The sequence below is a fragment of the Neltuma alba genome, unplaced genomic scaffold (assembly GCF_004799145.2).
Source record: "Neltuma alba isolate B1F8T4 unplaced genomic scaffold, ASM479914v2 tig00012286_pilon, whole genome shotgun sequence".
In the NCBI taxonomy this organism is placed as follows: Eukaryota; Viridiplantae; Streptophyta; class Magnoliopsida; order Fabales; family Fabaceae; genus Neltuma; species Neltuma alba.
Genome location: NW_021636807.1, coordinates 165,247 through 190,494, shown reverse-complemented (window position 1 = coordinate 190,494; position 25,248 = coordinate 165,247). Strand labels below are relative to the sequence as shown.

The 25,248-nt window shown below is 35.6% G+C and overlaps 2 protein-coding genes across 2 annotated transcripts; both read left to right on the top strand.

The window, feature by feature from the left end:
- Nucleotides 1–5: 5 nt before the first annotated feature.
- On the top strand, nucleotides 6–23,431 carry LOC114725889 (LEAF RUST 10 DISEASE-RESISTANCE LOCUS RECEPTOR-LIKE PROTEIN KINASE-like 1.1). Its single transcript, XM_028912455.1, has 4 exons — nucleotides 6–261; nucleotides 583–624; nucleotides 22,126–22,383; nucleotides 22,461–23,431. Exons 1-4 carry the CDS (start codon nucleotides 24–26, stop codon nucleotides 23,429–23,431), a joined length of 1,509 nt encoding a protein of 502 aa, XP_028768288.1. The 5' UTR covers nucleotides 6–23.
- LOC114725873 (uncharacterized) lies at nucleotides 4,251–5,492 on the top strand. The gene is made up of 2 exons (XM_028912445.1): nucleotides 4,251–4,986; nucleotides 5,377–5,492. Exons 1-2 carry the CDS (start codon nucleotides 4,278–4,280, stop codon nucleotides 5,460–5,462), a joined length of 795 nt encoding a protein of 264 aa, XP_028768278.1. The 5' UTR covers nucleotides 4,251–4,277; the 3' UTR covers nucleotides 5,463–5,492.
- Nucleotides 23,432–25,248: the final 1,817 nt, after the last annotated feature.

The following is a 25,248-nucleotide window of genomic DNA, read 5'->3' as shown; positions in this document are numbered from 1 at the left end:
TTTTTCACGACTTATCACAACACATGCCTCCTCCTTGTCCTCTTAATCTTGACCAGATGCTAACCTATTTACCTGATTGCTCCGTTCTTCCCCTTCCTTGTAAGAACCTGACATATACCTCAGATTTTTCATCATTCTTATGCGGTGAAGTAGATATTGAAGTGCACGTATCTGGTGATTGTGATAAGTGTTACAACCGGAAGGGAGGCCAATGTCAAGTTGACGGCAACAATACCTTCCACTGCCACATAGGCCACATAGGTATGTATGTGTGTGTGTGTATATATTTTGGGTGTACCTTTCAGGATGACCTTGTCTTTCTTTTGAGACACACACTCCCATACATACACATATATGTATATAAAATTCAAGTTATTTTCCTGTTATCATTGACGCAAAATAGATCGGCTTCCCCATATGGCTATGGTGAACATTATATATCTCTTGGCTTTGATGATTAAAACTGCGGACATTATATTATAGCCTTCTTCTCTATATCGTTGACAAATTTGATGCTGATGATACTTTATAATTGCTCAAGTGCTTTCTGACACCTGATTTATTCTCCATCTCGAGCTGTAGAGGACAGGCAGCCGAATTTGTGGTTTGGACTTGGGATTGGAGGTAATTTTGTTATAGTTATCTTTTAAAAGCTTTTTAAAGATCCTATCCATCATACTGCTATGTGAAATTCACAAGCATTCCTTCTCTATTGTTGTTGTTATTCAACCTTCTCATCATTACAATATTGTAGCAAAGAATTTCAACTGAGCTTATGAAGGAAAAGTATTTATGTACTTTTCTGGTGATGAAATTTTGACCTTTTTCCTCCCAAAGAATTTGAATCACAATTTATTGTACAACGACTGAAATATATATATTTATTTAAAGAAAAATAGTATTTCATTAATACCCATCTGATCTTATTTATAGGGCAAAGAGAGAAGACTTTTGTTTATCTTATTTATAGGGCACTTAGAGAAATTTTTCATAGGGATGTCCAATTTTACCCTTCATTTATTATTATGTTGATTTTGTTTACATTAGGTATAATGCATATTAAATAGGGATAAAATTGAAAAGTTGTTAAATTTTAAATGAGAATTAATGAAGTTTAAAGTTTTTTTGGTTTATGGGAAACATGTTGGAAGTGATTTATAAATAAGACTAAAGAGGCATATCTCTAGTTAATGATAAACCCATCCCTATTTTTATACTACTAAGAGAAGATTTAGGAAGAATTAGTATCTCCGGCACTTTTCATGAGCAAGGTGAACAAGTTACAAGATCATCTTCACCTTAGTTTTCAGGTACTCTTTTGGTCCTTAATATAAGACCCATTTAAATAATTTCATTAGATTAAGGAAGTTAAGTAAGTTAGTTAATTATAAGAAAAGTGATACATTTTCCCTAAAACATCATAATCATTTTTTTAATACCTCCTCTCTCTCTTCTAGTTGATTATGGTTGAGGGAGTATCTATAGGGGTAATTTAGAGAAAGTTAATAAATATGAGAAATGGGCCTTATATTTAGGACCAAAATCAACTCAAGAATTGGGTCCTATATTAAGGACCAGAGAAGTACAATGGATTATAATTTAGAAGTGGTCACATATAAAATGGGATTGATCTCGTATTCTGCAGGTTTATATATCGGACTGATATGCTGTCTAATCATAATTTGGCTGCAACGTAAGCAACATAACAGACATAAACATGCGTCTTCAAATGTCCAATTGCAATCAGCAAACAATGATGGAACTGTTCGTAATACTGATCTAGAAAGTGGCATGGCTTACTTTGGGATACCCATCTTCTCTTACGAGGAGCTTGAAAATGCAACAAATAATTTTGATCATTCAAGAGAACTTGGAAGTGGAGGCTTTGGCAATGTTTATCATGGTAATAATGCTTTTCTTCAATGAAACAATACAGACCATTACATTATTAACTGACTTGTATTGATCTTCAATAACCAGGAAAACTTCGAGATGGACGAGAAGTTGCAGTGAAGCGACTATATGATCATAATTACAGACGAATAGAGCAGTTTATGAATGAAGTAAATATCCTGACTCGCTTGCGCCATCGAAACCTTGTGTCTCTCTATGGCTGCACTTCCCGCCATTGCCGAGAACTTCTGCTTGTGTATGAATATATTCCAAATGGAACCCTTTCCTATCATCTTCATGATGAGCTAGCCAATCGTAGTTTACTTCCATGGCCGATAAGAATCAAGATAGCCATAGAAACTGCATCTGCATTAGCCTATCTTCATGCTTCTGACACCATTCATCGAGACGTCAAAACCAACAACATCCTCTTAAAAAATGATTTCTGTGTTAAGGGTGCTGATTTTGGGCTTTCAAGGTTGTTTCCCAATGATGTTAGCCATGTTTCTACTGCCCCACAAGGGACAGCTGGCTATGTTGACCCAGAATATTACTACTGTTATCAACTTACTAGCAAAAGCGATGTGTATAGCTTTGGGGTTGTGCTTATTGAATTGATATCATCTTTGCCTGCAGTTGACATCACAAGGAGTAAAGATGAGATAAACTTGGCTAGTCTAGCTGTGAATAAGATACAGAATAGTGCATTTAGGGAGCTAGTTGATCCTTGTCTTGGTTTTGAGTCAGATAGTGAGGTTAGGAGGATGATAGTCTCAGTTGCAGAGTTGGCTTTTCAGTGTTTGCAAAGGGACAAGGAATTGAGACCTTCCATGGATGAGGTTTTGCAGATACTAAGGAGAATAGAGAGTGGAAAGGAGGAAGAAAATTATGTAGAAGAAGTGGAAATCCATGGCGGCATCAATGGCATTTCATGCAGTGGCCCAATACTTCCACCATCACCACCTTCGCCAGATTCCGGTGAATCTATATTGTTAAAAACTCCAAAGTCACTGCCTCTGGCAACCAAAGCTCGCAACTCATAAATGTTATTAGGACCTAGTTAATGGCTTATATTTATTTGTTAATATATGATCATATCCGCCAAAGTATACTAATGGCGAGGCCGGCAGATGTAAACATTTTAAAGTACATTTTGTTTGTAAAAATAGTTTCAGTCTTTTGTATTACTATAAGATTAGGAGTTGTACTGTATGATAAATAATGCAATTTGTCGAATTTTTATATTTTATATTTAGATTAGTGTAACTAATTCAAATTGAGTGGAAGGAATACGTACATGAATTTAATGCTCTTCTCAAGAGATTTTTTTAATTATTATTACACAATACTACACTTCTACTTAAAAGAGAACAAAGTAAACATTAATCCACGATTATGCTTCAACAAAAATCCTACAAAAATAAATTTGAAATTAATAAATTTTAAATAAGAAATTTCTACAAAAAAGTATTGTCAAAACCTAGTAAAATGTTATTATCAAATCTAATTCAAAATTTAGTAATTTTAAACTTCTTTTTGTGGGATTCTCCTTTGAGTATATTTTCAATGATACTAAAATGGAACATCAATTAGCATAATGGGCTGGGCTTTATGACAGCAGTGCCCAGTTGGAATAAGCTCTCGGATGTGATCTAATCATGCTGGCCCTCTTGTGCTTAGGGATCAAGTTGGGCTTAAATTGTAATTAAGCTACTAGACGCATTTCCTTTCTTCTTCTCAAGCGTACCGAAAGAAGTTATTTATTCTGACCATACCTTTCCTCTTGTCCTTCTCAGTTCTCATTTCATCTTCTTTCATCCTATCTATGTTGCATAAGTCTTGAGTAGCATATCAAAATGAGTGGTTATAAACCTAACGTAGTTGTATAATTGCAAAGAAACGATCGATGTGCCAAAATCTCAACATCTATTTGACAGCAAAAGGGTTTGGACCTGTTTATTCTTAAACGGAGTCCACACTTGGGCCGTTTTAAAAGAAAATTCCTAGGTGAAATTGCGACAAGCAGAAGTTTCACTCTCTTTGCGGTTCATCGGAATGCTGAACAAGTCATAGAACTAGAAAACAAAATCAAAGACCCTGAACATTGACTTAACAAATGTGCGTGAGAAGCTTTTAAAGGGTGATTGGAAATTAATTAAGGTGGAAAATAGGTGACACTTAAACAAGATGTTGCGTGTCATCATATGGCCATCCTATGCTTTATTTTATTGTCTCTCAAGTCCTTTTCATCAAGTCTTCCGCGGTCATATTCCAAGTCAACTGCGTATGAAGCAAGTTGAGTAGGTGATATATAATGGGAGGACAGTTGAATCATAATTTAGAGAGACTCAGGATTTCATAGTTTTAATTTGTTGCTTGGGTATATGGCTTCACTCCCTGTGTTTCGTTTCCTCTTGTTTCTTCACTCCGTACTTGTTCTCTTCGCTGGGTATGGAAATGGGAAGCATCGTGAGAAGTGTTCTCCATCCTTTCAGTGTGGAGATCTTGGGATCCTTCGCTTCCCTTTCACCAAGGATGAATTGCCACACTGTGGCTTCTTCGCCATACATGGCTGTGACGACCATGATCCATCTTCGGATAAAACGATTCAACTGCAGAAGAATGGAAAACCATTGCTGCTTAAAGAGGTCGTCCCTCGTCAGCAGCATCATAACATCAAAGTTACTGTCCAAGATCAACCTGAGCGTTTCAAATCTCGAACCTGTGAAGTTTTCGACCATGATGATGCAGATCTAATTCCTCTGAATTCTCCTATGCCTTCATCTCAAATCAAATCCAATTTCACATGCAACCTAGAGCACCACATGATGCGTCCCCATGCCTGTCCTGGCTATCATGACTATTGTGACCAGTTACGTGGTGCTCCTCCTCCTCCTAACTTGGCACGGAGCTCTCTCCCAGCATGGTCCACTCTTCGGCTTCCTTGCAAAGACGTGTCCTATACCAAAGACCTTTGGTTCTCATGTGGTGAAATAGTTATTGAAGTAGAATTACCAGTTGATGATGACTGTGACAAGTGCAACCAGATCGGAGGACAATGTCTAGTTGACGACAACTACTATTGCGATACAGGTGTGTGCCCAAACACAAACACGCACTCCAGCAACATCCCTTTTATCTATGCTTTCCATATATCTGATGAATTCCTTGTCTTTCTTCATTCATTTATGTGACTTGCTCCTTGTTTTTTGCGCAATATTCTCGGTATAAATCTAGTGAGAATCTCATGCACTGTTTTTTGAGTATTCTTTCTTTTGGTTTTCTGGTGTACCTTTCAGGATGGCCTATTGCCTTTTTTTAACATACGCGCATATTCAAGTGATTTTCATCTTATCATTGGCATAAACTTGCCTTAGCTTTGATGATTAAAACAGTGGAGCCTTAACAAATTTGATGCTGATACTTTACATATAACTGCTCAAGTGATTTTTGACACATGATTTATTTTCTCATCTTGAGCAGCAGAGAAGGACCACGGGCTGCTGAAGTTGGGGTTTGGACTTGGGCTTGGAGGTAATGTTATAATTTACACTATAAAAGCTTTTTAATGATTCCGTCTGCTGCTACGCCAAATTCAATCAAAATTTATCAAGCACCAGCTAAAATATAATTTTTTCGAGGAAAAAAAAAATATTTCATTAATATATCCGGTTAATGATAAACCCATCCCTATTTTTATACTACTATAGGAGAAGATTTAGGAAGAATTAATATCTTTGAGACCTTTCATGTGCATGGTGAACAAGTACTTAATTACAAGATTATATTCAATCTCGTTTTCAGGTATAATAAACTATAATTTAGAAGTAGTCACATATAAAGTGGGATCTTGGACTAGGTAATTTACACAACCATTTAGTTCGTTTGATGCTTATAACTTTTAAATTTTAAACTTATATCCATCCGTTTTGAGTTTCATCTTCTTTTTTAGCTATTTAATTTCCATCAATTTATCACTTTTAGATGATAATTCACAACAGAGATTTTCTTTTCTTTTGGATCAAGTCATAAAACAATTAGTCTATCTAATCAATTTACCACTTATAAACATAGTTGAAAGAGTCTTTCCGGAAACAATAGGATAGCTAATCAGTGTTTATGTTACTCATTATTACCATAAAATTTTCCATAATTCCACCTCTTCTAATCTTATTAACCATAGTTTCTGCAGCTGTAATAGTGGGAGTTTTTGTTCTTATAATCTACTTGTTTAGAAGGACATTATTTTGGAAAAACAAATCTAAAGCTCATCAAGATTTTGAGACCTTCCTAAAGAGTCATGGATCACTTGCCACAAAAAGATATAGCTACTCGGATATAAAGAAAATGACCAGTTGTTTCAAAGAAAAATTGGGGCAAGGAGGATATGGAAGTGTGTTCAAAGGGAAGTTAATGGACAAATCTATAGTTGCGGTGAAGGTTTTGAATGAAATGAAAGGCAATGGAGAGGAATTCATCAATGAGGTAGCAAGTATAAGCAAGACTTCTCATGTTAACATCGTCACTCTTTTAGGATTTTGTTTTGAGGGGTCCAAGAAGGCACTTATTTATGAGTTTATGGCTAATGGGTCATTAGAGAAGTTTATCTTTGAAAATGAAGCAAACCTCCTCAATGGTAATCTCCAACTAAGCTGTGAAATATTGCACCAAATTGCAGTAGGTGTTGCACGAGGATTAGAGTATTTGCACAGAGGATGTAACACTCGGATATTGCATTTTGACATAAAGCCTCACAACATTTTGTTGGATGAGAACTTTAACCCAAAGATCTCAGACTTCGGACTAGCTAAAATATGCCTAAGAAATGAGAGTGTTGTATCTATGACAGGTGCTAGAGGAACCATAGGCTATATTGCCCCCGAGGTAGTTTCTAGGAATTTTGGAGTTGTCTCTCAAAAGTCAGATGTTTATAGCTTTGGGATGATGATTTTTGAAATGGTTGGGGGAAGAAGGAATGTCAATGTGAATGTTGATAATAGCAGTGAAATATATTTTCCTCATTGGATTTACAAGCGTATAGAATTGAATGAAGACCTTACGCTAAGGAGTATTAGAAATGAAGGTGACAAAGAGAGAATAAGACAGATGGTGATAACTAGCTTATGGTGCATACAAACAAACCCTTCAAAGCGTCCAATGATGAGTAAAGTGGTGGAGATGCTTGAAGGAAGAGTTGAGACCTTGCAAGTTCCGCCAAAGCCTTACTTATCATCTCCTTCAACATCACCACGCTCTTCATCTTCCTCAACTCACTGACTCCATAGTGTTTATGCTATGGGGCATTTTCATCAAGTCATGATTACTCAAAGGCCCATATGTTTTTGATTCTGTGCATGCTTGTTATTTTTTGATAAGACTATGCTAATGCATTGAATTTTGCCACGTAATGCTTGTGGACTTGTATTGTGGCCTTTTTTTTTGTCTATATTGTTAATTTATATCATTCCTTGGTAATGTTTTTATGAATGCTTGTTAGTTTATGATAAGATCTCTACTATTAGGCTTTTTCATTAATGCTTGAGACTCTGTCTGGGGCTCATATGTTTCTATTTCTGTGCATGCTTCTTATTTGATTGCATGAGTGTCAAAAAAAGTGATGAATTGTGGATGTCAAAGCTAACCAACTATATTGTATTTGATTTAACATTTGCTTTCATCAAATACCATACTTTTTTGTGGTTTTGAACATGAAGCCAAATACAACAAGTTAAACTTTGATTATTGACGTACAAAGATAAAAGTTGGCTATGACTTGTGCTTGAGTTGTAAAATCTATAAGACCGAAAGAATACATTTCACATCTAATTTGATTGTGTCTATTAAGAGAGCCACCCTAGTGTGTTTTAACCTAAGATTATAAGATGAAGCTCAAAATACCTATTAACATGAACAAGGAAGAATCTTGGAAATACTAACGAGGTCTCTAGGAAAATTCAGAACATGCCAAAGATTTTTACAAGCAAAAAGTGATTTTGGTGGGCAGAGAGGTCCCCAAAAAAAAGCATTGCCCGTTGATTAATTATAATTTTCTAACGTCTTAAAAAGAAAAAGTTTTGCAATGTTACATATTTATTGTTTTATGGTTCTATACTTGATAAGCATTCCATACAATTATGACCCTATTTTGGCAGCATGAAGCATAACTAGCTCAAACAAAATTTAATTTCCTTATCAATGATTTTGTTATCCGTAATGATCTTAAGTTTGCCCCCTTCTAAGTGGTTTAACCAGTCTTCACCTTTAATTTCCAAGTTAACACTCATTGCAATAAAGACCTCCATTAATTTTAGCCCCTACTTATGTTCTAGTGGTGACTAATAGTCATGGTATGGAGAGCCTCGACCAGGTTAGAATTCATAGAGTGACACTTTTTGAAACATGGTCCTTCACTAAGCACACAAACACAGGAAAACCTTCTAACAGTTAGACATTGAAGTCTAAAGGAAAAAGAAGTATTATCTGAGAGAGGAATGTCACCCCATGTTTCCATGTTGTTTATTCTAAACTAAACCTTTTGCTCTTTTTCCAAAATGTTGTGGGTTCTTAGAACCTGAACTTCCAAGCTCGCAAGTGCAAAACTCACTGTATGAACCCTCTTATTGTGTAGTTTCTGTGGTCTTTTCAGCTGATTCTTTTAGAGTTAGAGAGAGGTGTGCAAGCATAACTTCTATATCAGACTCACTAGTTCCACTTCTAATAGCTATATCTTTTCCATCTATTAGCTGACTTGACAAAGCCATAAAGAAAGAACAGAAATTACATCTTGAATTTAATTTTTTGAACGGCATGCAGCTTTGAAAATATGAGATTTTTGGAGGGTCTAGGATTCAACAGGACAACCTGAAAAGTTTACTTTGTCTTCTTTGCCAGAATAATCAACATAACTTTCAACAAGCCCTATTGCCTACCTATTTTCGTTCAGGTCACCTTCACAAAGTCTTGCTTGGTAATTTATCAACACAACCTGCACCATCAAACAGTTCAAATGGGAACTACGAATTAGATACTACTATTAAATGAGGCTCTTGTCAGAGGCCTTTATTGTTTTGCTCAAAAGTTACTTAATTATGGCTCTGGTTTTTGTTTTTTTCCCCTCCTGATTTCTTACCTTTTACTTCTTTCAGTTGGGTATGGAAATGCCAAGCATGTTGAGTGTCCTTTATCTTTTGATTGAGGAGAACTTGGGAGCCTCCAGTTCCCTTTCACCAAGCTAGAATTGCTGGACTGTGGCTTAATGGTAGTTCATAACTGTGATGCTTCAAGTAAAATGATTGAACTAGAAAAGAATGGATCAAGATCATTCTTGCAGCTTAACGGTGTCTTTCTGCAGCAAAATATGATTACAGTTCTTGACCAGGATCTACATAGTGGTTTGCAGTCCAATAGCTCTTATGAAGCCTTCAACAACAATATCCCAATTCTGCCAAGTTCTTCTTTGATTTCATTTGATATTAAATACAACATAAGCCTATTTAAATGCGATCACAAACACAATCTCATTGCCCCCACTGGTTTTATTAAACATCCTTGTGTAAACTTCAATATCTATCATTACAGCCTAATCCCTGATCTTCAGCCTGACCGAAAAGCCATTTCACAGCATGTTCAACTCTTATGCTCCCTAAAAAAGACCCGCCTAATAGCACGGACCCTCAAACGTTCTTATCTACCCAAATGACTCTGGAGGTATGATTATCTTATGCTTGTGAACAGTGTCACAACAGGGGAGGCCAGTGTCAACTTGACGAAAACAATAACTTCTACTGTGCTAGAGGAGGTATATTCTTTCCAAATTATAATCTTTTTTAATGTTGGTTTTTGAGACAAATATGTAACTTCCTAATTTATGTCTTCAATTTACTATTAAGCACTTTTTGCTTTCGAGATCAAGTGATCTTTCTTGCTTTCTACAGTAAAACTTCACCTTTCTTGCAAGCTCGATCATATGTTTCATGTCCTTAGAATCATATATTTGAAAATAGAGTTTTTTTTTGTTGCTTTTATCATTTTTGTTAAATACAATTAGATTTCATATCAAATAAGTTTGCAATGTTTTATGTGTGTTCGGTTGAGTTTGGTTTAAGGAAAAAATATCATGACATTTCTTATCTTTGTGACGTTATTTCCTAAGATATACAGATGACACCATGTTTCTGGCTTGGATAAAGAAGATGGACATTTTTTTTTCTTTGTCATTATAGAACTATATCAAACATTATTTCTCAATTTTTCTAAGATAAAAATCGAATCATTTTCTGAAGGGTAACTAATTATTTTAATGTTAACTTTGGCTTAATTCTTCTTGATTGCAGAGCATAAGGGAAAAATTTTCAAGGTGATACTTAGAGTAGGTAATTTACATAACCATCTACATTTCATGCTTATAACTCTCAAATTTAAAACTTACATCCATCCGTTTTGATTTTCATCTTCTTTTTTCGATCAATTTACCACTTTCAGATAACAATTCACAACAACGATTTTTTTCCAACTCATAAAACAAGTAGCCTACTTAATATGTTTGCCAGTTATAAACATAGTTGAAAAAGAGTCCTTATAAAAGCAATAGGATAGCTAATCAATATTCATGTTACTCATTAAGCCATAAAAATTTGCATAATCTCACCTCCTCTAAATCTTATTGATCATAGCTTCTGCAACTGCAATACTAGGAGTTTTTGTTTCTTATAATCTATTTTTTCAGAAGAATGTTATTTTGGGAAAAAAAATCTAAAGCTCATCAAGATTTTGAGGCCTTTCTAAAGAGCCACAGATCACTTGCCACAAAAAGATATAGCTACTTGAAGATAAAGAAAATGGCCAATTGTTTCAAAGAAAAATTAGGGCAAGGAGGCTATGGAACTGAGTTCAAAGGGAAGTTACATGACAAATGTCCAGTTGCCGCAAAGCTTTTGAAAGAAAAAAAAGGTAATAGAGAGGAATTCATCAATGAGGTAGCAAGTATAAGCAAGACTTCTCATGTTAACATTGTCATTCTTTTAGGATTTTGTTTTGAAGGGTCCAAGAAGGCACTCATTTATGAGTTTATTGCTAATGGGTCATTAGAGAAGTTCATCTTTGAAAATGAAGCAAACCTCCTTAATGGTAATCTCCAACTGAACTGTGAAATGTTGCACCAAATTTCAATGGGTGTTGCATGAGGACTAGAGTATTTGCACAAAGAATGTAACACTTGGATATTGCATTCTAACATAAAACCTCCCAAGATTTTGTTAGATGAGGACTTTTGCCCAAAGATCTCAGATTTTAGACTAGCTAAAATATGCCTAAGAAATGAGAGTGTTATATCTATGATAGGTGCTAGAGGAAGGATAGGATATATTGCTCCTAAGGTAATTTCTAGAAATTTTGGTGCGGTCTCTCACAATCAAATGTTTATAGTTTCGGGATAAAGATTCTTGAAATGGTTGGGGGAAGAAGGAATGTCAATATGAATGTTGATAATGGAAGTGAAATGCATTTTCCTCATTGGATTTACAAGCATCTAGAATTAAATGAGGACCTTGCACTAAGGAGCATTAGAAATGAAGGTGACAAAGAGAGGATAAGACAAATGATGATAACTAGCTTATGGTGCATACAAACTAACCCTTCAAAGCATCTAATGATGAGTAATGTGGTAGAGATGCTTGATGGCAGAGTTGAGACCTTGCTGGTTCCACCAAAGCCTTACTCATCATCTCCTTCAATATCACCACGCTCTTCCTCTTCTTCAACTCATTGATTCCATAGTTTTTATTCCATGGGGCATTTTCATTAGGCATGATGCTCCAAGGCCCATTTGTTTATGTTTCTATGCTGGTTGTTATTTTATGATAAGATCTCTACTAATGCACTAAAGTTTGCCATGTATAGGCAACGAGAACATTGTAATGCTTGTGGACTTGTGTTTTGGCCTTTGTTATATCGTTCCTTGGTAATGTTTCTATGCATGCTTGTTATTTTTTGATAAAATCTCTTCTATTGGGTTCTGTTTCTGTGCATGCTTCTTATTTTCTAAAGTTATCATTTGCAAATAAGATCTTTGCTTACCTATAGATGCTGTCATGTATTGACATCAAGAACGTGATAATACTTTTAGACTTGAAATTTGTTAACTTATCTCTTCACTGTAAAAATTCTATCAGTGTTGCCTGTTAAAAAAAAAAAAGAAATAGGCAAATGGAGGTGTCGTAGGTGTGATAATGTAAAAATTCTGCAATTCTCTGAATCTTTCAATTTGAAAATGTTTTGCTCTGGCAACATATTTCCCCAATCTTAGCAGTCTATTTCCAAGTCCACTCAACAGTCTTAGACAACTATTTTAGCAAAAAAGTTTAGTGTTTTATTGCTTTCATCTTTAGGCAATATTTCTACCTTTTATCATTTCTTTTTTTAGATATACATTTTTTTTTATCATTTCTACATTCTTATTTACAGCAACAGAGATAAACAGAGAATGAAAGTGACACCGATTTTGGGCACTTCTGGTTAAAGTTGACTTTAAGATACATTTCAATGTGAAACTTTCACAATATCTTCCTTGAGCACAACGTTATTAAAGATTTTAACTTTATTTTCTCACTTTTACGGAAGCACAGATTTGTCATTGAATATTGCTGTGCGGTGTGGGAACAATTTTAGGCATGTAACTATTGAAGTGTTTATCATATTGAAGATCCAGTTATGCTTCAATATTCCTGGGAAATTCTTTGATTGAATCCCACTTTAGATGCTATGCCTGTGGCTTTTATAGCTTAGCAACTTGCAAGTTATTCTCAAATATCATGGTATGTTCTGAAACCGTAATTTGACTAGAGTATTATGATGTAATTCACAATAAAACAAACATGAAGTTCCTTGTATTTTTGCTGTTCTATTCGCTAAAAATTAGTTCACGGACGTTTTGACAAATCTGCACGACATTATTTACTACTTAATCAATCACCTAAAATAAGAACTACGCTGAGGTATTTTCTTGTAGTTTTCCAAGTCAGATACTCTCATCAATGTTTTCAACAAGAATGTGAAGTGATTAAATATATACTACCCCGATCCATTAAATAACTATTTTGAAGATGTTTAGAAAATTGGTTATGTTGATTATTTATGAGAAACATGTGTTGACTTCCCTAAACTATCATATTTATTTATGTGTATTGGAACTACTCTTTGGTGGAAATTTTTTAATATGTACAATCAATATAGGCACTTTGAGGAAAAAAAATTATAAATTTAGAAGATAAAGTGAATTGAGGTAATATATTTAGGATCAAATCTAACCCCTAATTAGCTCTTATAATAAGGGCTGGATATAGTATTAATTTTATGATAATTTCATAAATATGAATGGCCGAGCATATTTTGCAGACTCAAGAATTATGGGAATTCTGGTAGATCGTGGGTTTTTCCATGTTAATGAACTATCGGCATTTAGTTTGGGGCACTGTAATTTATGTGACTATCTCGAGAGACAGAAACTTCAAAAGCATTGAAAATTACTCCTCTAATCATTAATATAAGACTCATTTAACTAATTTAGTTAGATTAAAAAAGTTAAGTAAGTTAGTTAATTATAAAAAATGTGATACGTTTTTCCTAAAATACTATAATCATCTTTTTTAATACCCTCTCTTCCACTTCTACTTGATTATGGATGAGGGAGTATTTAGGGGTAATTTAGAGAAAAATGATAAATATGAAAAATAGGTCTTATATTTAGGACCAAAATCATCTCAATAATTGGGTCTTATATTAAAAACCGGAGGAGTAGTAACCCAATTGTGGTTTCAATGGCGAAATGTTGCAAACTTTTTTTTTTTTGTGACAGTTGCAAACTTATTTTGTATGGCTTAAGTTGTTGCCCGGCCGTGTCTGGTATGATTCAAAATAGCATGAAAAAGACGTATGTGAGAGGATCTCAATGACCATATCCCGAAAAAAGGTGCACTAAGTAGTTTTATAAGAAAGTTTTTGTTTTTTTATAGGCCTTGAGAAATAGATATCATGCAAAACCGAAGATTTTTGTCTTGGAAAGCATAACAAGGCGAAACGTGGAAAAGTTGTTAAAGGCGAGTATCAAGTTGAAGAACATCAATGATAAGAATATAAGATAAGCCAATGTGAAGAAAGCATCTTCTCACAATTTAGCAAATCACAAAAAAAAAAAGACAAGATTATTTCCTAACAATAGACACATTTTGCTGGTCCCATATGGACAGGAATGTGTATAATTCGGCATTTCAGAGAGACGGGAAGGAAAACTTCTAAATGCACCGCTCCAGTCACATTGTAGGTGTTTTGTTTCATTTTTTGCTTTTCATCTTTATTCATTTTTTTTAGTTTTATTGCCGTTTGTTATTTGAAATCAATTTTTTTTTATATTTTTTTTTTATTCTTTTTGGTGTTATTTGAATACAAGTTTGTAATGCATGCACACTGAGCCTTGTAGACCTTCCAACAATGAATAACGTGGCGGACATGCTTGAAGACAGAGTTGAGGCCTTGCAAGTACAGAGATGCAGAGCATCAAGGAAGAGCCGTGGAAGGTAGTTGTGAGCGTGTTAGACGTGAATCAGAAGGATATGAATTTATAATCTAATATTACATGATCAATTAAACTGCACAAATTGATATTATTTAATAAATATGCGTAGCTTTATATGTTTAGCATCAGTTAATCTCTTTAACATCACCGTTCACCAATTTCTGTATCCTTAGTTCTCTGTTTAGTTTTTCCTCTCTACACAAATTCCAGGTTCCTGTCCTTCTATTATCACTTCATATGTCTGTGTGGTGTGGTCCTTCTAGCTGAATTTTTGGAGTCAGATAAGGACGCGCAAGCACAATAATATTCTTTCCTTTACTTCCATCTTCAATACCATAATTGCAAGATCTTTGTTATCCAATCCGTTGGTCGGTTTGACAAAGTCATAAAGGAAGAAAAAAAATGTTTTATTTTGAATTTGATTGGTTGAACGGTAAGCTTCAAGAATATTACGAAAATTTTTATGGGTCCAGTAACATTGAATAGGCCGAACTTGAGATGGAAACTTTGCCCACAATGACCCTGTTAACTTCCCTAGCTTATTTCACCAAGTCGTGCCTGGTCACTTTCCAAGTCAACTCGCGTATCAAACAGTTCAAGTAGGAACTGGAGGTTATATCTTGGGGGACAAGGTGGAAACATGATTAGTCTAAACTAAATCATTGCAACTCTTTTGTTGGAGTACTATGGCTCTGGTTTTCGAGTTTCGTTTACTCTTGATTTCTTACCTTTTATTTGTTTCAGCTAGGTATGGATATGCCAACCGTGAAAAGTGTCCTAGATCATTTAACTGCGAAAAACCTGGGAGCATCCGGTTCCCTTTCACCAGGGTAGAAAGACCAGACTGTGGCTTGATGATGGCTCATAATTGTGATGATCCGAATCCATCTTCAGAAAAAATTATTGAACTAGACAAGAAACCCTGAATTGTGGGACTAAAGTGGACTCATTGTTTAGCTCTTATATTTAAGATCAAAGGTAGTAGATGAGTTGTATATATATATGACCTATTTAGTACGTGGAAAATAAATTTTACATTTCATATCTTACCTCTGTTATCATTCTTTTTTTTTTTTAATTTCGCATCTAAATTTTTAATGTAACTAACTCCTTGTTAAAATTGATGCAAGAAAGTGAGGGGTAAAAAAATTTTTAAGACTATAATTGTTTTGGTAACAGTATGGAGTTTGACAAGTTGAATCAGGAATCGACTGTCCGGGGTCTAGTTTGGATAGGAGGGGTCAAAATATGAGGTTTTTAAATCTTAAAAGAGTCAAATCAAAGCATGGCATTTGGGTGAATGCAGTTAAATAGAACATTTAATTAATGACTTAAAATTGATATAATGACGAGTCATGGTTATAATCGTAAGTTTTTTTTCCCCTGGTGTCTCTGTTGCTAATTTCATCATTAAATAAAAATTCTGTACCTAATCACTTTTTTTTTTTGGGTCGTGGAAGAAGGCGTGTGGAAGGAATTGTTGGCGTGGTCAGCATAATGTCTTAACAAGGCAGTATAAAAGACTGGAATGATTTGATTAAAACTCAGTGCATGAATTGATGTAATATGTTGTACAAATTTTGGCCTTATGATAAATGGTGAATTGAATTCAACATCAGCCAACACAAGAAGTGCCGTCTCTTTGGTGCAAACAAGATTCCCATGGTCTTCAATTCTAAGCATGCATGGCTCAAATGGCTTCTAAGCCTTCCCCACTAGTTTTCCAAGTCAACTCCCTCTTGCATGAATCACCTCAAGTACGTGACATATTGCCACCACACTGAAATCACAATGTCCAGAAAACACTTGTCTCTTCTTCTTCTTGTTAGTTTTCTTGATTTGAAATAATTCTGACATGGCTTCTTCAGTTTCTGTGTTTCCTTCCCTCTTCATTCTTCACCTGGTTCTTGTTTTCTTATCTGGGTATGGTAATAGAGTCCATGGACACTGTTCTAGCTCGTTTCAGTGCGAATAACTTGGGACATTCCACTTCCCTTTCACCAAGCCAGAACTTCAAGACTGTGTGATGATCCAAGTTCAAAGAAAAGTATTGAACTAGACGAGAACAACGGAAGGAGGAAGCTGCGGCTTCTAAAACTCTCCCAGGAGAACATCATCAGAGTCTTGGACGAAGATCTAGACAAGCTTCTGAAATCAAAGGTTATTGTCAAGTTTTCAACACAAACCCAAGTCTTCTTCCTCCGAACTCAGCTTTGGTCTCTTTGGAGATCCTAAATGCAGTCAGTTCTGACTTTGATGTCTATTGGGAAGGCTCATCCAGGGCAGACCCGACAATAATATTTAGGCAACACTCGGTTCTTTCCCTAGTTGTTCATTTCCTCATCTTCCAAGTAAAGACATTTCTAATACTAGCGGCCATCTGTCCTTCTTAACCGGTCAAATTGTTATTCAAGTACGATTTTCTCATGATTGTGATAAGTGTTACAACCACTTGAGAGGTCCGTGTCTTCTGGACGCCAACAATAAGTTCTACTGCAAGTATGGTAAAAGCTTGGTCCTTACAAACACACATGCACACACGTAATAAATTTGATATAAAAAAGTAGTGTGTGTGTGTATATCATAATTGTTGTTTAGCTGTTCAAATGATGTCTTGTCTGAACTTGAGCTGCAGAGAACACAAGGAAGAACTACAAGCTGGGATTTGGACTTGGGATAGGAGGTGATGTGCATGCATACTTTTTTATTTGCCCATCTATTTGAACGATTTAGTTTGCCATACTTTACTGATATGTTAAATTTTCCTTCCTTCTCAAAACTGGATCAGTAAAGAATTTAATAGAAACAGAGAAATGGAGACCCTTATTCACTTTTATAAGTGATGCTGATTTTGAATTTATTGTGCAAAAACAAGCTGAATTTCAATGTGTCCTGAGATAAACTAATTCCAATCTTTACGGGAAGAAGATTCACAAATAATTAGTATTTTCAAAACCTTTCATGTATATGCTACTAGAATTTTTATCTTCTACCCTCCAGCCTTTACATACACACTTTTGCGTTGACTATTGAAAATCCTCAGATGACGAAGTAACAAGGTTATCTCAATATATTTTTGTTGGTTCCATTACAATGGATTATATATAATTGAAAAGTGGTGGTCATGACTAATGTGGGATTTCCTCATCTGCAAGATTATTTGTTGTGCTTGTAGTTATTCCGATAATTTGTCAGCTACGCCAAAGATATTACAAAAAAAAAAAATTGTCTCCAAACATCCAAATGCGATCAGCAAACAATAATAAAAGTAATCCTTTCTCAGATGCAAACTCAGAAAGTTACAGAGCCTACTTGGGGTTACCCCTCTTCTCTTACGCCGAACTCGAGAAAGCCATAAGTAACTTCGATCATTCAAGAGAACTTGGAACTGGAGGCTTTGGCACTGTTTACCATGGCAATTATTCCCTCACACTTCCTTTTTAGTGTCATTCTGTTTCTAGTAAAAAGGGTTCTTCAAAGTGATGTTTTGCCTAAGAGAGAAAGGAACTTAGTAAGAAGAGAGATCTAAAACCTTATATGGGGTCTCCTTTGACAGTTTCTATTTGAATTAGCCTAGCAACTTCATCCCTTGTTCATAATGAACTTGTGTTTTAATCTTCAATAATGACTGGGAATTCTGCAAGATAGATGAGAAGTTCCCATGAAGCATCTTTACGAATACAATTATCAGCGAGTAGAGCAGTTCATAAATGAAGTCAAGATTCTGACTCGCTTACGCCATCGAAACCTTGTGTTTCTTTATGGTTGTACTTCGCGTCACAGTTGTGAACTTCTTGTCTACGAATACCTTCCAAATGGCACTCTTTACTGTCATCTTCATGGTGAGCTAGCCAATCGTGGTCTCCTACCATGTCCTATAAGAATCAAAATAGCCATAGAAACTGCCACTGCACTGTCTTACCTTCATGCTTCAGACATTATCCATCGTGATATCAAAACCAACAACATCCTCTGAGAAAAGCATTAAGGTTGCAGATTTTGGTCTTTCAAGGTTGTTTCCCAATAATGTCATTCATGTTTCCACTGCTCCACAAGGAATCTCAGGTTATGTCGATCCAGAATATCACTAGTTACTAGCTAACTAGCAAAAGCAATGTGTAATATTACAAGGAATAAAGGTGAGATAAACTTGGCAAATCTGGCACTGAAGAAGATTCAAGAGACTGCATTTGGAGAGCTAGCTGATCCTTCGCCAAGGTTTGAGTCTGATGGTGAGATTAGGAGGATGATAATTTCAGTGGCAGAGTTGGCTTTTCAATGTTTACAAGGTGCTGCATATTCTCCATCACCGTCTTTACCAGATTGTGATGAAATTAGATTGTTGAGGAATACAAAATCATTGGCTTCATCTAAAATTGTGACTCATAATGAGTCTAGCATAGTTCGTGTGAGCGCCTAATAATTACTTTTTGTAGTTAAATTGAAGAATCATTTATATATCCTACATGATAGCAATATTAAATATTGGGAAGGAAATATGTATACCTATGTAAAATACTTGTTGATTAATTATATTTCAAATGTATTATGATGCATTTATTTATTTATTCTTTATGTAAACAATGAATGTAAGGGAGAATACAAAGGAAAAGGGCAAAAAAACAATGAGGTAAATGTTTGAGACACCATCTCATAGCGCCCTGTCATTATATAATGAATAGTATACAAAAAAAGAATATAAAAAAATTGGTACAAGATAGGGACACGTAGCTCTAAAGGATAAAAGAGAATATGAAATAATAAAAGAATATTCTCCTAAATATAATACAAATGAGTAGATATGATTATATTCCAACAAGAATCTCACAAAAAGAAGTTTGAAATTAATAAATTGAAAATAAAAATTTATACGAAAATGTATTGTTATTTGCAAGTTGAGTATTGTCAAAACTTATTAAAGTGTTATTATCAAATCTGATTTAGAATTTAGTAATCTCAAGCTTCTTTTTGTGGGATTCTGCTATAAATATATTTTCCATGTTGCTAAAATAGAACATCATTTATCATAATAGGCCAGGCTTTATGAAAGGAATGCCCAGTTGGAATAAGCTCTTGGATATGATCTGATCATGCCGGCCCTCTTGTGCTTAGGGATCAAGTTGGGCTTAAATTCTCCTTGGCCTACTAGACGAATTTTCCTTCTTCTTCTCAAGTGTGCCAAAAGAAGTTATTTGTTCTGACCATGCCTCGTCCTTCTTAGTTCTCATTTCATCTTCTTTCATCCTATCTGTATTGCAAAAATCTTGACTAACATATCAAAATGAGTTGTCATAAACCTAAGATAGTTGGTATAATTGCGAAGAAACGATCGATGTGCCCAAATCTCAGCATCTATTTGACAGCACAACGGTTTGGACCTGTTTTGAATGGGCCAACCGGGTTTATTCTTAAACGGGTCCACACTTGGGCCCTTTTAGTCCGCGAATAAGAAGAAAATTTCTGGTTGAAATTGTGACATACAGAAGTTTCACTCTCTTTGCGGTTCATTGGAGTGTTGAAAAAGTCACAGAACTAGAAAACAAAATCATAGACCTTGAACATTGACTTAAGACTTAACAAATGCGCGTGAGAAGCTTGTAAGGTGGAAAATGGGTGATGCTTAAACAAGATGGTACGTGTCACTTTATTTTATTTTCTGCCAGCCCCTTTCATGGAGTCTTCGCCAGTCGTGTTCCAAGTCAACTGCGTATGAAGCAGTTCGAGTAGGTGATGTATAAATGGGAAGACAGGTGAATCATAATTTAGGGAGACTCAAGATTTCACAGTTTAATTTCTTGCTTGAGGATGGCTTCAGTTTATGTGTTTCACTTTCACTTCATCCAACTTTTTCACTTTGTACTTGTTCTCTCAGCTGGGTATGGAAATGGGAAGCATGACGACAGGTGTCCTCCATCGTTTGATTGTGGAAATCTCGGGAGCCTCCACTTTCCTTTCACCAAGCATGAACTGAAGCACTGTGGCCTCCTCGCAGTACGTGGCTGTGATGATCCATCTCTGAATAAAAAGATTCAACTGCAGAAGAATGGAAAACCATTACAGCTTACTAATGTTGTTCAGCAGAAGAAACTCATCATCACAGTTTTTGACCCAGATCTTCATAAAACTTGCAAAGTAGCTTCCGACTATAACATGCTTCTTCCTCAAAATTCTTCCTTGGCTTTCTTTCGTTTCAAACACGACGTCGCAAGCCTGTTCAAATGCAAACACGACCTTCACCTTAGAACCCCCCCTGATCATGCCTGTCTTGACTTCGATGTCTTTTGTCACGACTTATCACCACACATGCGTTCTCCTTATCCCCCAAATCTCGACCAGATGCAAACCTATTTGGCTGATTGCTTCATTCTTCCGCTTTCTTGTAAGAACCTGACATGTGCCACAGATTTTTCATCATTCTTATGCGGTGAGGTAGATATTGAAGTGCAAGTATCTGATGCTTGTGATGAGTGTTACAACCAGAAGGGAGGCCAATGTCAAGTTGACGGCAACAATACCTTCCACTGCGCCATCATAAGCCACAGAGGTATATATATATTTTGGGTGTACCCTTCAGGATGACCTTGTCTTTTTTTTTTTTTTTTTTTTGAGACACACACTCCCACACACACACATATATGTATATAAAGTTCAAGTTATTTTCCTGTTATCATTGACGCAAACTTGATCGGCTTCCCCATATGTCTATGGTGAACATTATATATCTCTTGGCTTTGATGATTACAACTGCGGACATTATATTATAGCCTTCTTCTCTAAAGCATTGACAAATTTGATGCTGACGATACTTTATAATTGCTCAAGTGCTTTCTGACACCTGATTTATTCTCCATCTCGAGGTGCAGAGGACAGGCAGCCGAGTTTGTGGTTTGGACTTGGGATTGGAGGTAATGTTGTTATAGTTATCTTTTAAAAGCTTTTTAAAGATCCTGTCCATCATACTGCTATGTGAAATTCACAAGCATTCCTTCTCTATTGTTGTTGTTGTTCAACCTTCTCATCATTACAATATTGTAGCAAACAGTTTCAACTGGGCTTATGAACGAAAAAAATGGATGTACTTTTCTGGTGATGAAATTTTGACCTTTTTCCTCCCAAAAGAATTTGAATCACAATTTATTGTACAACGACTGAAATATATATATATATTTCTTTAAAGAAAAATAGTATTTACTTAATACTCCTCTAGTCCTATTTATAGAGTATAGAGCAGAGAGAGAAAACTTTTTTTGGTCCTATTTATAGGGTATTTAGAGAAATTTTTTATATTGACGTATAATTTTATTCTTATTTATTATTGTGTTGACTTTGTTTATATGAGGTATAATATATATTAAATAGGGATAAAATTGAAAAATTGTTAAATTTTAAAAGAGAGTTAATGGGGTTTAATGTTTTTCTTAATTTGTATGAAACATTGAAAATGACATATAAATAAGACTAGAGAGGCATATCTCTAGTTAATGATAAACCCATCCCTATTTTCATACTATTAAGAGAAGATTTAGGAAGAATTAGTATCTTCGGCACTTTTCATGAGCAAGGTGAACAAGTTACAAGATCATCTTCACCTTAGTTTTCAGGTACAATGGATAATAATTTAGAAGTGGTCACATATAAAATGGGATCGATCTCGTATTCTGCAGGTTTATTGATCGGACTGATATGCTGTCTAATCATAATTTGGCGGCAACGTAAGCAACATAACAAACATAAACATGCGTCTTCAAATGTCCAATTGCAATCAGCAAACAGTGATAGAATTGTTCGTAATACTGATCTAGAAAGTGGCATGGCTTACTTTGGGATACCCATCTTCTCTTACGAGGAGCTTGAAAATGCAACAAATAATTTTGATCATTCAAGAGAACTTGGAAGTGGAGGCTTTGGCAATGTTTATCATGGTAATAATGCTTTTCTTCAATGAAACAATACAGACCATTACATTATTAACTGACTTGTATTGATCTTCAATAACCAGGAAAACTTCGAGATGGACGAGAAGTTGCAGTGAAGCGACTATATGATCATAATTACAGACGAATAGAGCAGTTTATGAATGAAGTAAATATCCTGACTCGCTTGCGCCATCGAAACCTTGTGTCTCTCTATGGCTGCACTTCCCGCCATTGCCGAGAACTTCTGCTTGTGTATGAATATATTCCAAATGGAACCCTTTCCTATCATCTTCATGGTGAGCTAGCCAATTGTAGTTTACTTCCATGGCCGATAAGAATCAAGATAGCCATAGAAACTGCATCTGCATTAGCCTATCTTCATGCTTCTGACACCATTCATCGAGACGTCAAAACCAACAACATCCTCCTAAAAAATGATTTCTGTGTTAAGGTTGCTGATTTTGGGCTTTCAAGGTTGTTTCCCAATGATGTCACCCATGTTTCTACTGCCCCACAAGGGACAGCTGGCTATGTTGACCCAGAATATTACTACTGTTATCAACTTACCAACAAAAGTGATGTGTACAGCTTTGGGGTTGTGCTTATTGAACTGATATCATCTCTGCCTGCAGTGGATATCACAAGGGGTAAAGATGAGATAAACTTGGCAGATCTAGCTATGAATAAGATACAGAACAGTGCACTTAGGGAGCTAGTTGATCCTTGTCTTGGTTTTGAGTTAGATAGTGAGGTTAGGAGGATGATAGTCTCAGTTGCAGAGTTGGCTTTTCAGTGTTTGCAAAGGGACAAGGAATTGAGACCTTCCATGGACGAGGTTTTGCGGATACTAAGGAGAATAGAGAGTGGAAAGGAGGAAGAAAATCATGTAGAAGAAGTGGAAATCCATGGCGGCGTCAATGGCATTTCATGCAGTGGCCTAGTACTTTCACCATCACCACTTTCGCCAGATTCCGATGAATCTATATTGTTAAAATCTACAAAGTCACTGCCTCCGGCAACCAAAGCTCGCACCATAAATGTTATTAGTACCTAGTTAATGGCTTATATTTATTTGTTAATATATGGTCATATCCGACAAAGTATACTAATGGCGAGGCCGGCAGATGTAAACATTTTAAAGTACATTTTGTTTGTAAAAATAGTTTCAGTCTTTTGTATTACTATAAGATTAGGAGTTGTACTGTATGATAAATAATGCAATTTGTCGAATTTTTATATTTTATATTTAGATTAGTGTAACTAATTCGAATTAAGTGGAAGGAATACGTACATGAATTTAATGCTCTTCTCAAGAGATTTTTTTAATTATTATTACACAATACTACACTTCTACTTAAAAGAGAACAAAGTAAACATTAATCCACAATTATGCTTTAACAAGAATCCCACAAAAAAGAATTGAAATTAATAAATTTTAAATAAGAAATTTCTACGAAAAAATACTGTCAAAACCTAGTAAAGTGTTATTATCAAATCTAATTTAAAATTTACCAATTTTAAACTTCTTTTTGTGGGATTCTCCTTTAAGTATATTTTCAATGATGTTAAAACAGAACATCAATTAGCATAATGGGCTGGGCTTTATTAAAGCAATGCCCAGTTGGAATAAGCTCTCGGATGTGATCTGATCATGTTGGCCCTCTTGTGCTTAGGGATCAAGTTGGGCTTAAATTCTCCTTAAGCTACCAGACGAATTTCCTTTATTCTCCTCAAGTGTGCCAAAAGAAGTTATTTGTTCTGACCATACCCTTCCTCTTGTCCTTCTTAGTTCTCATTTCATCTTCTTTCATTCTCTCTATGTCGCATAAATCTTGAGTAACATATCAAAATGAGTGGTTATAAACCTAACGTAATTGTATAATTGCAAAGAAACGATCGATGTGCCAAAATCTCAACATCTATTAGACAGCAAAAGGGTTTGGACCTGTTTTGTGTGGGCCAAGTGGGTTTATTCTTAAACGGCATCCACACTTGGGCCGTTTTAGAAGAAAATTCCTGGGTGAAATTGCAACAGGCAGAAGTTTCACTCTCTTTGCGGTTCATCGGAATGCTGAACAAGTCATAGAACTAGAAAACAAAATCAAGGACCCTGAACATTGACTTAACAAATGCGCGTGAGAAGCTTTTAAAGGGTGATTGGAAATTAATTAAGGTGGAAAATAGGTGATACTTAAACAAGATGTTGCGTGTCATCATATGGCCATCCTACGCTTTATTTTATTTTCTCTCAAGTCCTTTTCATCGAGTCTTCCACGGTCATATTCCAAGTCAACTGCGTATGAAGCAATTCGAGTAGGTGATATATAATGGGAGGACAGTTGAATCATAATTTAGAGAGACTCAGGATTTCATAGTTTTAATTTGTTGCTTGGGTATATGGCTTCACTACCTGTGTTTCGTTTCCTCTTGTTTCTTCACTCCGTACTTGTTCTCTTCGCTGGGTATGGAAATGGGAAGCATCGTGAGAAGTGTTCTCCATCCTTTCAGTGTGGAGATCTTGGGATCCTCCGCTTCCCTTTCACCAAGGATGAATTGCCACACTGTGGCTTCTTCGCCATACATGGCTGTGACGACCATGATCCATTTTCGGATAAAACAATTCAACTGCGGAAGAATGGAAAACCATTGCTGCTTAAAAGGTCGTCCCTCGTCAGCAGCATCATAACATCAAAGTTATTGTCCAAGATCAACCTGAGCGTTTCAAATCTCAAACCTGTGAAGTTTTCGACCATGATGATGCAGATCTAATTCCTCTGAATTCTCCTATGCCTTCATCTCAAATCAAATCCAATTTCACATGCAACCTGGAGCATGACATGATGCGCCCCCATGCTGTCCTGGCTATCATGA